The 16,099-nt window shown below is 28.2% G+C and overlaps 1 protein-coding gene across 1 annotated transcript in view; it reads right to left on the bottom strand.

Annotated features, from left to right (window-relative positions):
• Positions 1–16,099, bottom strand: part of LOC107436426 (otoferlin-like) — a 341,056-nt gene that overhangs the window by 98,171 nt on the left and 226,786 nt on the right. The window contains exons 12-13 of the mRNA XM_071177705.1: positions 8,267–8,382; positions 430–470 (exon numbers count right to left, since the gene is read on the bottom strand). Of these exons, the coding sequence (XP_071033806.1) occupies positions 430–470; positions 8,267–8,382 (157 nt within the window). The remainder of the gene's footprint in view (positions 1–429; positions 471–8,266; positions 8,383–16,099) is intronic.

Here is a 16,099-nt window from a genome sequence, read left to right as displayed (position 1 = left end):
CTAAGAAATCCTTATGTATTAATGCAGATTTCGCTTGTTTGAATTATGATGGTTTTATGTATTTTAATTTTTAGTAAAAATTGCGAATGTGTATTTTAATGTAAGTAGAACTTAAAATTTACGATTTTTGATATAAAGGTGAAATAACACCATGCACTAATAATTTAAGACCTAACTATTTAACCAATTTTATGCAAGTAGTAAAAATTGAAAAGTCTTACAATTTGTAACTACCTTAAGTTCCTTTTGTATTGATTTTTCGAACTCAATACGAAATTGGTGATGCTCGCATTAAATTACTAATTATTCAAAAAATTTACAAAATATAACACTTTTTCAAAAGAAATTAAACATAAATGCTGGTTTAAAAGGCGCTTAAAACTAAGTTAGCAAAGTGAAAAAATATATAAATTAAAATAAAATACTTACGCTTCAATGTCATCTTCGTCCTTTTCGCTTTTTGGTGGGGGCTAAAAAAGCAAAAGATCTTAAGCAAGTCACAGAGTACTACAGATTTTAATGTTATTTATAAATGTATATGTAATTGATAAGGGCATTTTTCTTTTTAAAAAGGAATAAAAATATTTTCATAACAATTGGCTAAATCATTTAAGTAATATCGTTCAATAATATTACTACCACTACATTGAGAGAAAAAGTTTGGTCAAAACTATCAGAATAGGGTAAAAATTACCGTATACCTGGCTTTATGACAACACCAAAAACAATGGTAATTTTTTACAGAAGTGTTTTGGTTATGAGTTTGATTTTTTATGATGATACCTTAGAGAATAGCGTAAAAATTAATTATTCGAGTACATTTAATTTTCAGTTTTGAATTTTTACTAAATATGTGAATTACTATAAATAATTATGAATTACTATAATTAATTATGAATTACTACAGGCTTGAAAACCGGAACATCCGTTAGACCGTTACCATAAGAAAGAAAAAAGTACCAAATGAATGGTTTAAATACCGTATATTTTTGTTTTATTGCCTGAATTATGTTTTTTTAACCATAGATGTCATTACAAAAATACCACAATATCATAATTATTAACTGGAATCTATTTCCACATACTACTACTATTGCTGCTACAATTATTACTACTAATAATAAAACAATTTATATTTGGTGCCGTAATAATTAACAATCTCTATTTTGTTTTAGTATTTTCATTGATTTCTTGTGCGTCCAGATAACTATTTTTATTTTCGTAATATAAAAACTTTATAGCAGTTTATCTGCCTTTCATCATATTTTTAACAATGTTATTCATCAACATTTTCAAACTCCAAGATTTTTAGAGCTTACAGACTTACTTTTTTCCATTAAAAGCTATTTCTTGAAGCTGTGATGGAGATTAATTATTAATTTAAATTTTTACTAACATACTATTTAACCACATTCACATGAAGACAGTTATGAATGATCATATGAATCACATGAATAATCACATTCACATGAATTTAATTATTTATTTGTATACCTAATTATATTATATCTGGTAAGAAATCCTCAATTAGCAAATAAATTAATAAAGATTTTGAAGATTATAGAGACAGAACCTCTCCTGGATTTCCTTACTTGACTTACAATCAATTAAAATAGCTCATAGTATATACGACACAATTATATAGAATTAAAATATATGACTACATCCTGCAAAATTAAGTTTAAGAAACTAAGTGTTTCCTAATTCGCAACTATACTATTGAAAACTAAACACTACTCCTTTCGAAAAAAAAACATGATATTTAAATTGATGAAGTTAATAGTTTTAATGATCATGGTGACAAAACCTCTCCTGTGTTTCTTTTCTTATTTTATTATCAATTGAAATAGTTTCATAATGCATACAACACAATTATATATACAATACGACAAAATTACACACTCTTAGAATTTTTATTTTGAAATTACGGTTAAATATGCGGCAGCAGTCTGTCCATCCAATTAACCTTAAAGTTAACGGTAAAGGACATTTAATTTACTTTTACCGTTTTGAAATCGTTCACTACCAGTATGGTTAAAGAACCATGAATACAAAACTATACGGCTTTTTTTAAACTATTTATAACTAGCATGGTCTTAAAACCATAAAAAACAATTTAACTGGACAATGGAATTAGGTTTTCGTTCGGTAATGGGCATTGGAGTTGGGTTGTAGTTGAGTTGGGTTTTATCAGATGAACCATTGAATGTGAATTAACTAGTTTATCTAGTTGTCTCACCTATCGTAAGAGATGGGAATTACTAGACTTTTTTGTGTTTTTGAATATCATCTCATTCATGGTTGTTAGACTGATTTGTTTGCATATGGTAAAATAACAATAAATGATTTTTATTTTTATTTTACCATTTTTTCTGAAAAATTTCTAACAGATACGATACGACGCAATTATATACAATTAATATATATGACTCTATCCTGTAAGATTGAGTTTGAAAAACTAAGTATTTCCTAATTTTCAACAATAGTATTGACAACAGAACACTATTGATTTCGAAGAAAAAAAACAACAACTCAGTATTATGAAGATTCGATTTAGTCTCGATAGTTTTCCTGAAAATTCAAGTACAAAAAGTGCATGTTTCTTTTCAGAATAAATAAAAATTCCAACTGTTGGAATGAATGCTTGAAAAAAAGGGCAAAAAATTTTTTTGGTAAAATATTTTCGCCAGCATGATTTAAAATAACAAGAAATATGAATTTGCCCGTGCATTATCCTTACTTTATGTATACACTTTTTGATGTTGTTGCATATTTTATGATTTTCACGTTTGGTTACACATTTCTTCCAAAAGTTTCCTTTTTGATTGGCAACTGCAACTACTCGTTCAATTGTCTATAGATTCCAATAAATTTACTTTTTCCTTAAAAACAGAAGAATAAACTCAGATCTTTTCTTGTGAAATGTTGCCCTACACTTGCCAATTTATTTCGAAGGTTTTAAAAGTTGTTGACAGACATGGGAAATAAATAATTCATAAACGGAAAATACATTTTGAAATTTCAAACTTTTATGCATGCATATTGTTTAGTTGGGTTTTCTAAAATTTTGTATATAAATGGCGCAATGCAAACTATATCTTTGTATAAGAATACAGTTGAATTCTTTGTAAAAATCCATACCTGACTGTTTAAGAAAGAATGTATTTGTCTAGACTTTATTTTAATTTAGTAATTAAGTCATGTTTAAAGCTAAGAGGAATAAAGAATTCTGTTTTACGTGACAGTATAATATAAACAACTGCTTCTTGCTGCATCATAATTGGAAACACTTATAGCGAAAACGTTTTAAATGAACTAACTAACTCCAAAACGACTAACGAACTAAAAAAATATTTTTACTGGCATTTTGTTTAGTAAACCAGATAACTTATTTTAAATTTCAAAATTATTTACGAAATTTGTCAAGAGTGGGCACTGTTGGATGGGAAAAACTATAACCACACATTTCAGACCATTTCCACTTAAAATGTTATTACGGGCATATGTTAATTTTTTATTGTTGCTCCGTGTTGTTTTTGCAATTGGTAGTTATTTTGAAAACATTATTTTATAAAAGCTTCTCCTATTCGGTTGCATCAACTGTTGACGAACTTTCGAACTAATTGTGAAACCTGGTCTTAATTCATAATCTTTGTTTCTTAAATGATTCTCGGTAAATCGTATATTCTGTTTCTTTTCTTTTATATTTAACTAGTTTTTCAAATCATGGGTCACTTATGAGAATACCTGATCTCAATGTTAGTTTAGTTGAAATTGAATTTATACCAAACAAAAGAAAGTAGGATAGTTTAGCAGATTCTATAAAACTTTTTTTTACGGAAAACTAACATATTTCAGTAGCGAAGAAAAAAAAGTTGAAACCAAACTTGAAACAAGTCCACAATTTTAAAACATATCACAAAAATTTAATTCAGCTTACGGAATGCAGTTCAATTTCAAATGTCTATTGAAACTTGTGTATAGAATACATTCATAAAAATGTACAAAAAATGTTTTGGTTTTCAAAATAATTTACCCAAGTATTAATTTCAGCGAACTTTATGTTGCTTTTAATAATTAGGTAGATGTTTTGCGGATCTCAGTTACCTTTTGTTAAACATAATCAAAATAGTGAAAGCAAAAACGGATTCTGGTTAGATATTGCAGATTTGAAATAAGAAAAAACTGAATGCAAATGTTTTGAATCGTAATATATAAAAATAAGAAAATTTATAAATACTTTCTCCGCGCAAAAAAATATTAAAGCTAAGTCTTTGAAAAAAAAAGTTTCTTTTTGAAATCAGAAGAATAGATAGGGAAGAAACCTTGAGCGTTGATATTATCTTTGATTTATTCAATATATTGAGCAATCGCATCTTTCGAAACAATTGCAGAAAATGGAACATCTTTAAATATCTCTTTTTTCAGAAGTCTTACGATAAAAAATAAATATTCCTAAAATGTTTTAAACATGTCATCTCAGTAACAACTAGAAGTATCATATTTTTACTGACGGGGAAAACAATTTAACGGTCATAAACAAAGATTATGAATATTTGCATAAAAGTATTGTCCAGCATAGAATGTAAAATAAACTTTATATGATTTGCTCTCTTTACGGAAATAGCTCGACTCTCAAAGAAGAATAAAATTATATAATGATAAGCAATAAAATAAGTAATTGCTTTATACTGCGAAGAAATTTTTTTTAATAACAACAATAATTTTTTAGTTATAAGTTATTCGCTGTTCTGCGAATTGAATTAGGATGTTTAAGAATTCATTTACATAAATAATTTGGGATCGATATGTGAAAAAAAAGGAACGAAACAGCAGTCCAAAGGAGTTTTTAAATGCTGTTTAAGAAAATGCATCACTCATTTCAAAATAAAAGTTTATACTTTTTCAGATTTAATTACATTCTTTGCAAACTGAATAATCGTCTCAAGGTTACGTGATTTCTCCAAGCTCCACACTTTTACCCTCTCCGCTACTATGGCAACTGCAAACATCGCTTTTTCTAAGTACTCCAGTACATTCCCATTTCTAACTGAAATGAACTGCCAAAGCAAGATTTGCCGAAACCATGGTAACGGAGAGGGGAAAGTGAGAAATCAATGAATTACTCTGAGAGAGTGTGAATCACTGAATTACTCTAATTAAGTAAATATTGCTGTAAAAATTACTGTTAAATAATTTACTGTTTAAATGGATTTAACTGTAAATTGGATTTTATGGATGCTGCTGATCGTAATTTGATCCGGATTTTTTTACAGTGTAGAATATGAACGCTACCAATACTGTTCAGGCTTTTAATTTCAAAATTATTTCTTAATTTGATAGTTTCGAAAACTGGACAGTGAAAAAATGTAATAGGAACATTTTAGCGCACACGTTTATTCATTTATTTTTAATGTCAAAAAGAAATTCCATATTTTTAAATTTAGTAGAAACTAATTAAAAATAGTTTTACATGTATATTTAAAAAGTTTGATTTAAAGTTGGGCTGAATATGATTCGTTTTCTTAGAAAAAGTTTTTACTGCATAAAATATTTCGGTTAGGTTAGTTGAGGTTATAATTTTTCTTTAAATGAACTATTAATTGAAATCTGACTCTTTTTACATAAGATTAATTTTACCATAGACTCTTTTTATTGAAAACCTTTTCCATTAAGTACCTACAAGATTATTTTATCAGATTGGTAATATAAGTTAATTTCTCATTTTCTGAAATTCTTTTTATAAACTTTTTATTACGTTAATTTCTAATTTTTTTTGTATTGGATCATAATATTAAATTATTTACTGAAAAAGATAAAATTTTCTTAATGAAACATTTTTTACTCTAACATTTAAGATGAATAATTAGGTATGTCTGAAAAAAAAAACATTTTTATGAAAAAAGTGTAAATGAGATAGAAAATAAAACTTCAGTTTAACATTATTTATTAGGCCAGTAAATGATAAAAGTCTACTAATTTGTATTTTTTTTGTATTTTTTCTTTTTGAACTAAAAATAATTAAGCTGTAAACGTGAGCTAAAGAGAAATTTCTTAAAGAATATAAAATCGTTTCTTTCCTTTAATTTTTCTTTAGCAGGCAGCCATTTTTGAGGAAATAAGCCAAAATGTTAGTAAAAGCATGTTTAGGCAGTAACTTTAACTACACATAAAGAAGTGAAATATTTTTTGCCGCTCTTCCATTTTTAATTCAACATCTTTTGGCACACACTACGGATTTAGCGTATTTTTTTTTATAAAGGATTTAAAAAAAACACTAATAACTTAAAACATTTTGCTCCATTTCAAAATTCCGAATATTTGAAAATTTATTAATATTTTTTAAATCCAATTATCACTCCAAGCTATTTCTTGGCCTAAACTTATTTAAAAATTTAATTGAGTTTTTTCACCCAATAAAAGTTTCTTAGGTAGTATGAAAATTTGCTGGAATGAGCTATTAGTGTTCCATATATCATTATTTTCAGAAAGAAAATTGAATACCATAATAATTTTAGTATGTATTATGGTAAAAAATTTCATTTAAGATCTTTCACGAGATAATAATTACCATGGCAATCTTGAAATAAAATAATGAAAATAATTATAGTTTTCAGAAACTGTGTTTTTTAAGTTTTTTTTAAAGGACAAAATAATTTGATTTTGAAAGAGGTAATAGGAGTTACCGATTAACAGGCCTCCTCGTAAGGCACGCTGTATTGCGCCAAATCTCTTACAGCATTCATCATTATAACTTATTACAGGGTCTAGGTGCTTTTTGACAAAATATCCTAAAATTGCATGGCTCCCTTATTATGATCCCCTATTATTTCTCCTATTATGACTTTCTCTCAAACCTTGACTTCCGTAAGGATGGTAAAAAAAGCTTATAAATTTGTTTCAAACATCAATGCTAATGACTGGACACCACTTCCCACACTGTAAAAAATTCTAGTTCTTTTATTGACTTTCTCTGTATATTCGACGTTCTAAAGCTGTTTTGTTGATAAAGCGGTTTTTACAGTATACAAGTGCATTTACACCAATAACTTACTGACTCTCCTTAGGGCAGCTTTTGTGTAAGGAACGTGTTAACTTAAATGGCAAGCAATGAGCTTCTCTTAAACTGCTCTATTTTCCATAAGGCTTCCACTTTTAAGGCTCCACTTTCTTTTATTTCAAAACGCTCTCCACCCCTTTAGATACCCGTATTTCGGATTAAACTGCAAGACTTATTAAGCTTAAAAGTCAATATAACGACGTAATAAAATAAATTTCCGGAAGACTTTTAAAGTATCGGAAGCGTAATTACGCTAGAACTAAAAGATACTTTAAAGAAAAGTTGTAGGATAGTTATTAAATATTTTCATACTATTAATGTATTCTAATTATACATTAAAACAATAATAATTAAATTATCAAATGCTAGTAGAAAAGTTAGGTGCCAGAATTTGGAGAACAGTGATCTTGGATGGAAAGCAATTATGGAAGCTGATTTGGACTGTTTTAGGTTGTAGTGTCTCAGAAGATTTAGGAGAAAAAAGAATAAGAAATGAAAGAAGAAGTGGAAGAAGAACAAGTACAATAGTTAAACGCTTTTAATTTTTTCTGTAACTACCTATCGCCTTTGTAAATGTTTATGAAACTTACATTTTTAAAAGATTTATTATATAAGTTTACAGATAATACAGTTTCTGTTTATTTTAATTGGGTTTTAAGAGGTAAATAAGAGTAATTTTTATAATAAAGAGTCTAGCTTAGTCCAAATTATTTAAGCATAACATACATTGATTTAATATAGATCTTTTAGCATAACATCATCATAGCATCTAATATAGTCCAAATCATTAAGATGACTTGGTCACTTGCAATGATTACAAGACTCCAATAATGCTAAGAAACTGACTTTTGACGAAACCTCTGGAACTAGGAAAAGAGGCTGTATCAGGTGATTGGACAATGTAGAAAAAAATCTCGGTGTGTTAGGTGTCTGAAATTAAAAAAACAATGGCCTTGGATAGATAGCGATGGCGGGAGCAGACTAGGATAGTCTTGGTCTGTTCTAGGCTGAAGTACCGAAAAAAAAGAAGATAAAAAAAGAGAAATAAAAGAAGTTAACGTATAATTTTTTTTCTCATACTACATTCTATTGCCATTTTGAAATGTTTATAAAAGATTGATTGTATTAGTTTACAGATATTTAAGCTTCTACTTATTTCAGTTAAGTATTCAAGAGGTAAATAAAAATAATGTTTTATGTGAATACCTTAATGTTGTCTCCTTTTCCAGCAACAGAAATGTCACATTTTAAGTATCCTTTTGGCCCAGCTGTAATGTCATCTGTGTCAGTCAATAGAGCCCATTTATGATAAAACTGGTGATCTGAAATTGAGAAGTGTTTGTAAAGAAGACGTTATACTAATAATATATGTGCATACGGGTAACCTCGATAAAAAATTATTATTGAAAATAACTAAAAATTATTTTTTTAGAATTTTGGTATCGAAGCGCATTGTATTGTATAATGCAAAATTCAAAGCCTACTTTCTGTTATTATTGTAGCGTGTATTCTGAATTATTGTCAAAACCAAATTTCTAAACTCAGAGAGTATGAAATGACAAACGATTCTTAAATGAACGAAAACAAAAACAAAAGGACAAAACTTTGAAAATTTTTGTCTATTGAAAGATGAATTGAAATATTCAGTTGGTTGGCTCAAATTGGTGAGCTGTGTCAATAATTTTTATCTGCTTAATTAATCAAGAATTTGTTTTCAATAATAACAACTTAGGTAAATAAATGTACAAAAAGGGAATAATAAATAAAGCAAAAATGTAAAAAAAAATGTTCATCTCTAAGAGAGGGATGTCCAAGACCGATTTAAAAGATAATTGTCCTAACAGGAGTTATAAATAGGTCAAAATAATACACAGTTGACACAAAATTTTTTGATAACGCACAATTTTTTTTAAATCTTTTTATATTTCGATCTACTACTTTTACCTTTATGGATATCCCATTTTTTTTACCGCATGGCACTCCATGATATGCAATAAAAGTGCTTGTTCTTGCATTTCTTAATCTTTACAAATTTTATGTATCCGTTTTAGAATTCTGTGATTAAGAACAAAAATGATTTTGAAATTTTTGAATCTAAGTTACGCAACTCTTAAGAAAATACTAAAAGTTAAAATTTTTAACTTGGCAATATTAAGTTAAATTAATTAGACCAAGTAAGATAATACAATATACATGCAGCAAAGTAGGACAAAAATGTAATCAATCACATTTTTCAATTACAGTAATAAATTACTCGTAATCATAACTACAACATATCTTAATTTTAATTACAGCTGTCTGTAGTCGCGATTACAACAATTAATTACAGTAATCAATTACTTGTAATTTACATAACAACTTCGATTATAGCTGTAATCATGATTAAAATAATTGGCTACAGTAATCAATTACTTGTAATCATGATTATAACTCACCATAATTTTGGTTAAAGCTGTAATAGGGATTGCAACAATTGATTACTATAATCAATTAGCTGCAATCTTGATTACAACTCATCACAATTTTGATTACAATTGCAATCGTAATTCAGAGCTATTGTGATTTCAACCAATCACAAGAAACGATTAAGGGTAATTATGATTACAAGTAATCAAAATATGTGATTACATGTCATCGTTTTTACAAATAATTGTGATTACTTGTAGTCAAAATAAATGACATTGCTAAATAAAAAAACACACTTATTGGTATCTAAGATAACAAGCAATTGATTGCATAGCACTAATTATATGTCATCAATTACAGTTGTAATCCATTACTTTACTTACTGCACTTTAATTACTTACTGTGCTGTTAATCGATTACTGTAATCGTCTCCCATCTCTCAAATATACCATGGAGACAACATAAATGGTTTTTTACAGAAAAATTTTAAATCTAAACACGTTGCAAAACACAAGTTAAATAATTTAATTAAGGAACGCAGAAAATAATATCATTAAAATGTAAAGCAAATTGTTTAGTAAATCATTAACACAGAAGATAAGTTTTCTAATAAAATAAGGGATAGAATATTATTTGACTTTAAAATTAAAGCTTTTAATAGGAAAAACTAATTACTTAAAAATGCTTGCAAATATATAAAGTTAACTTAAAGCTAAGGCACTCTTCAAAACTCCTCGCAATTTCTATTAGCTTTAACTACGAATAATTATATTAAGTTTGTTTAGTCAACGTTTACTACTTAATGTGCTTTAACTAATTGCAATTTATTCAAAGAGAATAAAGACTAAGTAGAAGCCATTTAAAAAATATTTGAACCATCACCATTTGGAGTTCCTGCTGAGTAATTGAAACTTTTCATGACTGTATAATCAATCTACACAAAATCTTTTCGCTCAAGTAACTAAAATACATCAAATTATTTTATGTATAAGTGTTCTTTTTTTGTAAAATTTCAATTTTATTGATTTACACTTTAAACAAAGGCTTACGCAAGACCGTAATTAAAAATTCTTGGTAATGCTTTATTTAATGAAAAGTTTGTCAAATGTAGCAAAAGAAGTAAATCTTTTGTGCCGAACACATAAAAAGAGATTAAATAGATTAAGAGATTTGTATTAATAGCTTTTCTTCGCAGTATTTCTTAATGGGTTGAAAAAAACCTTGTTTTTCTCATTGCAACAAAAAATATTGATAAAAAATACAGCAATTTAATCTCACTTAAATCTTTTTAAACAATTCCTTACGAAAATAAAAGGATTTCTCAAATTTAAAACGACAGTTTTATGCATTTTCTTATATTCTCTGCAAGAATTTCTACTCTCAAATTACAGTAAAACAAGTGTGTTTATCCAATTAAATTTGAAGTTAACTGTAAAAAACATTTTTTTACTGTTTTGAAACCGTTAACAATTAGTATGGTTAAAAAACCATGAGTACAAAACTACATGTCTTTTTACCCATTTACAACTAGCATGAAAATACTAGGCTTTTTGCGTTAAGCAGCTTTATGGTGCTGCCATCTATGTTTGAATGAGAGTATCACATTACAATAGTCCAGGGTTACAAATTGGGGAGTACAGGACATAGGAAACTCTATATGTTGACGGAAATGGAGGAAACATCGTAGTGCCAACGCTGGGACTCGAACCCCTGTTCTGCCGGTTTTTGAGATTGACAGATTAGCCCTCTGGACTATAATATGTACCTAGTTGTAAGGAACTAAGTGGTTTTATTGTGTGGGTCTAGTTGGTGCGAATCGATTTCTGGTTGTTTAACCGAATTAGGTGAAAGTAGGTACTAAACCATTTTTCTTATAGTTTGAATACCATTTTATTCACGGTTATTTGACTCTTTTGTTGAAGTATGGTAAAATAATAATTAAATAAATTGTTATTTAACAATTTTTTCCCAGAAATTTCTAACAGTGTTGAACTATTTCTTAAAATTACGCTTTTTGTGTAAATATGTTTTTTAATTGAAACTTGCAAAATACAAGTTAGCTTAATTAATATATCTAGTTAGATTATTTTACAAGTTATATTTTTAATCATTAGTAACTAATCATAATTAACAAGTTAATTTTACAAATTATATATTGGTTTGCTCAATGCTTATGATTATCGGTAAAGAATGTTTTGAAACCGTTTACATCTAGTAGGGTTAAAAAAACTAACAAAAATAAATTTGACTGAACATTGGAGATAGTTTAGCAGCTTTATGGTGCTACCATCTATGCGTGAATGAAAGTATCGTATTCCAATAGTCCAGGGTCACAAATCGGGGAGTACTGGAAACTCTTCATGTATGGAAGGTTATAGAGGACATATTGTGGTGTCAACACTGGGATTCGATCACTCGTTCTGTCAGTCACGATATTGACTGATTAGTCATTTCGGCTATGATATGTACCCATCTGCAAGGTACTATGTGGTTTCATTTAGTGGACCTAGTTGATGCGATAAAATTCTGGTTGTTTAACCGTATTAGATGAAAATAGTTAATAATTGGTTTTTCTCGCATCTACAGTTTGAATACTGTCTTATTTATGGTTGTTTGACTGTTTTGTTTGGATATGGTAAAATAACAATTAAATAAATTGTTATTTAGCCATTTTTCCGAGAAACAGAAGCGAATTTTTTTTCTGACCGTGTATAAGGCTAGCGCATGAACGACAGAACAGGCATTCGAATCGGATCAAACAATGAAAAGTCAAAAACGCTTGCAGTCGGTTATTTTTTGAATTATAGAGCAATAAAAAACGAGAGAGGCCAAAATGGCACCAACCGTCTTTCTAGTGTTAAAACATAATGAAAATTTTTTTAGAAAAGATTTATAGTCCCATGTGTTTGAACTATAAACCAAGTACTCAGACAAGAAAAATGAATGCCTGTCCCTTAAATTTTCCCCAGGAATTTTTTAACATTTATTTTTTAAGTCCTGCTTGTTGCAACAAGATTAAATTTTTGAAAATCACCAGCCTAATTTAGAACTTTCTCAATACTGTCTTCATTAAATAAATTAGCAAAACAGTTTAGTAAGAAATATGTGCAATTATCTATTAAAACTTTGAAAATGTTACATTTGATAAAACAAAACATTGAATAAACTGAAATATGGTTACTTTTAAATAAAGTTTTGTGTTACTTTTTAAAATATGAATCTTGTAAATCCTTCACGTACTGACTAAGAATCAATTGCAATCAACTCACTAATTAAGTTTAAGTTGATACTCCTCGAATAAAATAAACCCAAGGAATGTTCTGTAATACTTTAGAATAATTCCTTTTAATGAAAGAAAAATATATCTCGTTTCTACAAATTAAAAACTTACACTGCAGATGTTACACTGCAAACAAGACGGTATATGAATGATTCCGGTTAAAACTAAATAAATTTTTCCAACGAAATTTCGCTGTGACTAACAAGATTTTAATTAGAACTTTCTTCCAGACATTTCATTGATTTTTCTCAATGTCAGAAACTGAATAACAGTTTTGCAGCTCTTTTTCACTGGAGTCAGAAAAGCGTTAGAACTTAATTCAATAAGAAAAAAAAAGTAAAAATAATTGGCTACAGCGTAGATTGGCCGCTTTCGTTACTTAATATTTTTTATATATATATTTCAGAAAAGGGCTGATTTTTTTCCTAGCATCGAATTAAATTTTTTCTTTCAAATTTCAGGAAATTTTTCAAAATGTGACGAAGAAGAAAAAGAATCTTTAATAGGCATTTAGTTATTGAAATGTAGTGGATTGTTACGCTAGGTGATGGAAAATATTACCATCGGTGGTTTGCAAAAACAGGATACCCGGCAGGTAATTACTTTCGTTTATCGGTGGTTAAGAAGTAATAAATTTTCCTATCGTCTATTGATATTACTATCTATAAATTTTTTTCTCATTTAACTTTTTACAGGAAAATGGACTTTTATTTCCTTCTCAAGGCTTAGAAGCGAGATTAATATATTTAGAAAATTTTAACTTCAATCAGGATGTTAATATATAGCCACTGGCTAAATTGCATCCGGTTACGGATGCTACTAGAAAAAGCACTATTTTCGTTTAGTTCATTTGCAAACTTCCTTATCAACACTTCTATTAAGCTTTAGACTACTTTTTTTATTTATAAATTTACCTAAGCAGATTTTGCATCATTAAATGCAATGATATTTTCATTTTAATCTTAAAAACACTTAATTATAAGAGACATTTCATATATATTAGGAAAATTTTCTTTTCAGATATATTTGAATATTCCTCCATGGTATTTATTAGAGTTTACACTTAGAAAAAAAATATGGTCACAACTACCAGAATATGGTAAAATTTACCGTATTTTTCAGGTTTTATTGAAGCACCAAAAATCTCGATAATTTTTACCGAAGCGTTTTGGTAATGATTTTTCCAAATTAGTATTAGATACCTGCGTAATTATAACAATAAACATTGCTTATAAAATTAATACATTTTCTAAATAAGCAACTTTGATCTAATTTTCAATATTTTTAGTAGTTTTAATTTAATATCAGATAAGAAAAATAAAATCAGAAAATTTGTCTAAATTGCAAGTCTTATATAAAACTGTTCCTTTGATGTAACTTTCTTGTTTCAAGCTGTAAAATAAAGAAAAAGTAATGCATTTTGAAAAAAAAACATCGAAATAAACTGAAACTGAAAATAAATGACTTATTAGACTCTCAAATCTTTATAGCATTTTTTAAATATTTATTTATCAAATGTTCAATATTTAATATTATTTTCATGGAACAAAGCAAATGAAATTCTTAAAAATATATTTTAGAAAAAATAAAGCATCAAAGTTTTAAATATACTTTTTGAGACTTTTCTACCAGAATTTTTGTTTTTTTAAGGATTCTGGTAGGTTTCTGAATTGTTCATCACTTTTAGACTGTTTAAAAAACTGTCAAAAAGTTTCTGTAATTTACTTCCGAGTTCAATATCACCAATTCCTTACAAAAAGTATAAAAACAGAAAAAGAAAAAAAAATTTATAGCTCAATACATTGTATAATAAATTAAAGAGAAATACGATACAAATAAACATAAGAAAAGAAGACATTGATTTTTCTTTTTCCAACAATATAGATCCTAGAAAGTGGGTTGTGAAATTATTGCTGACAAGGCTGATTTAATTTCTTAGAATTCGAATCATGGCAAGAGAAACTGCCACTTAACTGTCAAAATGTCATTTTGTATAGTTCTGAATATATTTAAGATTGCTGCTTCAAAATCAGTTAAATTTTATTTAATTTACGAAGCAACTCAAATTTCAAATGAAGTCCAACATCTTTCATCTTCCCTAAGTTAATCCCACATCGTTAATAATTCTACAGTTTCTAACTGTTTGACAGATGTGGCACGATTTAAATATAATTACCATCATTAACAACAGTAATGGCTACCTGAATAATTACCATTCGTTCTAGCTTTCAATCGAGCTTGTAGTTTGGTATATCTACTACTTCCTCCAAGGTAGATAATCACTGCCTACTGTCATCGAAATTTTATTTGAGGACATTATTAAACATTTTCTAAACGGAAGGGGACTTATTTCGAGTAAGAAATATAATGATAAATTGTCGTCGGGAAATATTTGGAGTTTGATGAAAGAGTTGTGATTCAGACACAGATTCAGAGTGACAGATTCAAATACTTTCATTGAAATGAAATTCTCAAAAGAGGATCGGAATCATTATAATAATCCCCAGTTTTCGCTTCCAAAAAAAGAAAAAAGCAATTTTTCTAATAAATATTGAAATACTGTTATGGAACCAACTTTCAAAACTTTTCACTTCAACTGAGAAAACTAAGACGCTTTTCAACAGTTATTTGCTCCTAATTAACACAGCTTTTTAAGGTTGTGCAATCACATTAACCAATAAAACTAAACCACTCATCTATATACTAGTATTTTTGCAAACGGATTGGAAGTTTTGTAAATGCTTCATGACTGTAAAGGACGAAATGTATAGAATATTCGATCGTATTATTTCACATATAATAAATAATAATTTTTTTTTTAATATTATTGAAACTTCGGCTTTTTTATATTTATTTCTTCATAGTATACCATTTATGATGTCCTTCATCCAATCATTAAGTACAGATAGCTTCAAAAATGTCAATAACATTTGTTGAAATTTCAATAAAACTTCTCATTTTGATATATTTTTATTCACTTACTTCTGGTTTTTCGTCTCGGAAAGTGCTGGAAACGTTGCTCATTTAACCCCCGGTACTTATTTGCATTGTACCCGGTGGGTATCTGTGAACCTGAGTCACATGGACGAGCAATATTACCCACGTCACAGTTCTACAGATACCTGTTCATAGGGTGGGCTCATTCACACATCAAAGGACGACACACAGAAAAAAAAAGAAAAAGAAGCTGAGCGGGAGTCGAACCCACTAACATCGGCTTCGCAGACGCGCACGCTGACAGCTCATCCAACTCTTCGACGCATGTTAGAATCTATATCATGTTCTGGTTCTTGTAGCAGCGATTAAAAATGTTTTTTTCCCTTCATATTTAAAAACAGCAAGTCCTATGTNGG

This window comes from Parasteatoda tepidariorum, chromosome 2 (assembly GCF_043381705.1).
Source record: "Parasteatoda tepidariorum isolate YZ-2023 chromosome 2, CAS_Ptep_4.0, whole genome shotgun sequence".
Taxonomy (NCBI): Eukaryota; Metazoa; Arthropoda; class Arachnida; order Araneae; family Theridiidae; genus Parasteatoda; species Parasteatoda tepidariorum.
This window is presented reverse-complemented; position numbering and strand designations above follow the sequence as displayed.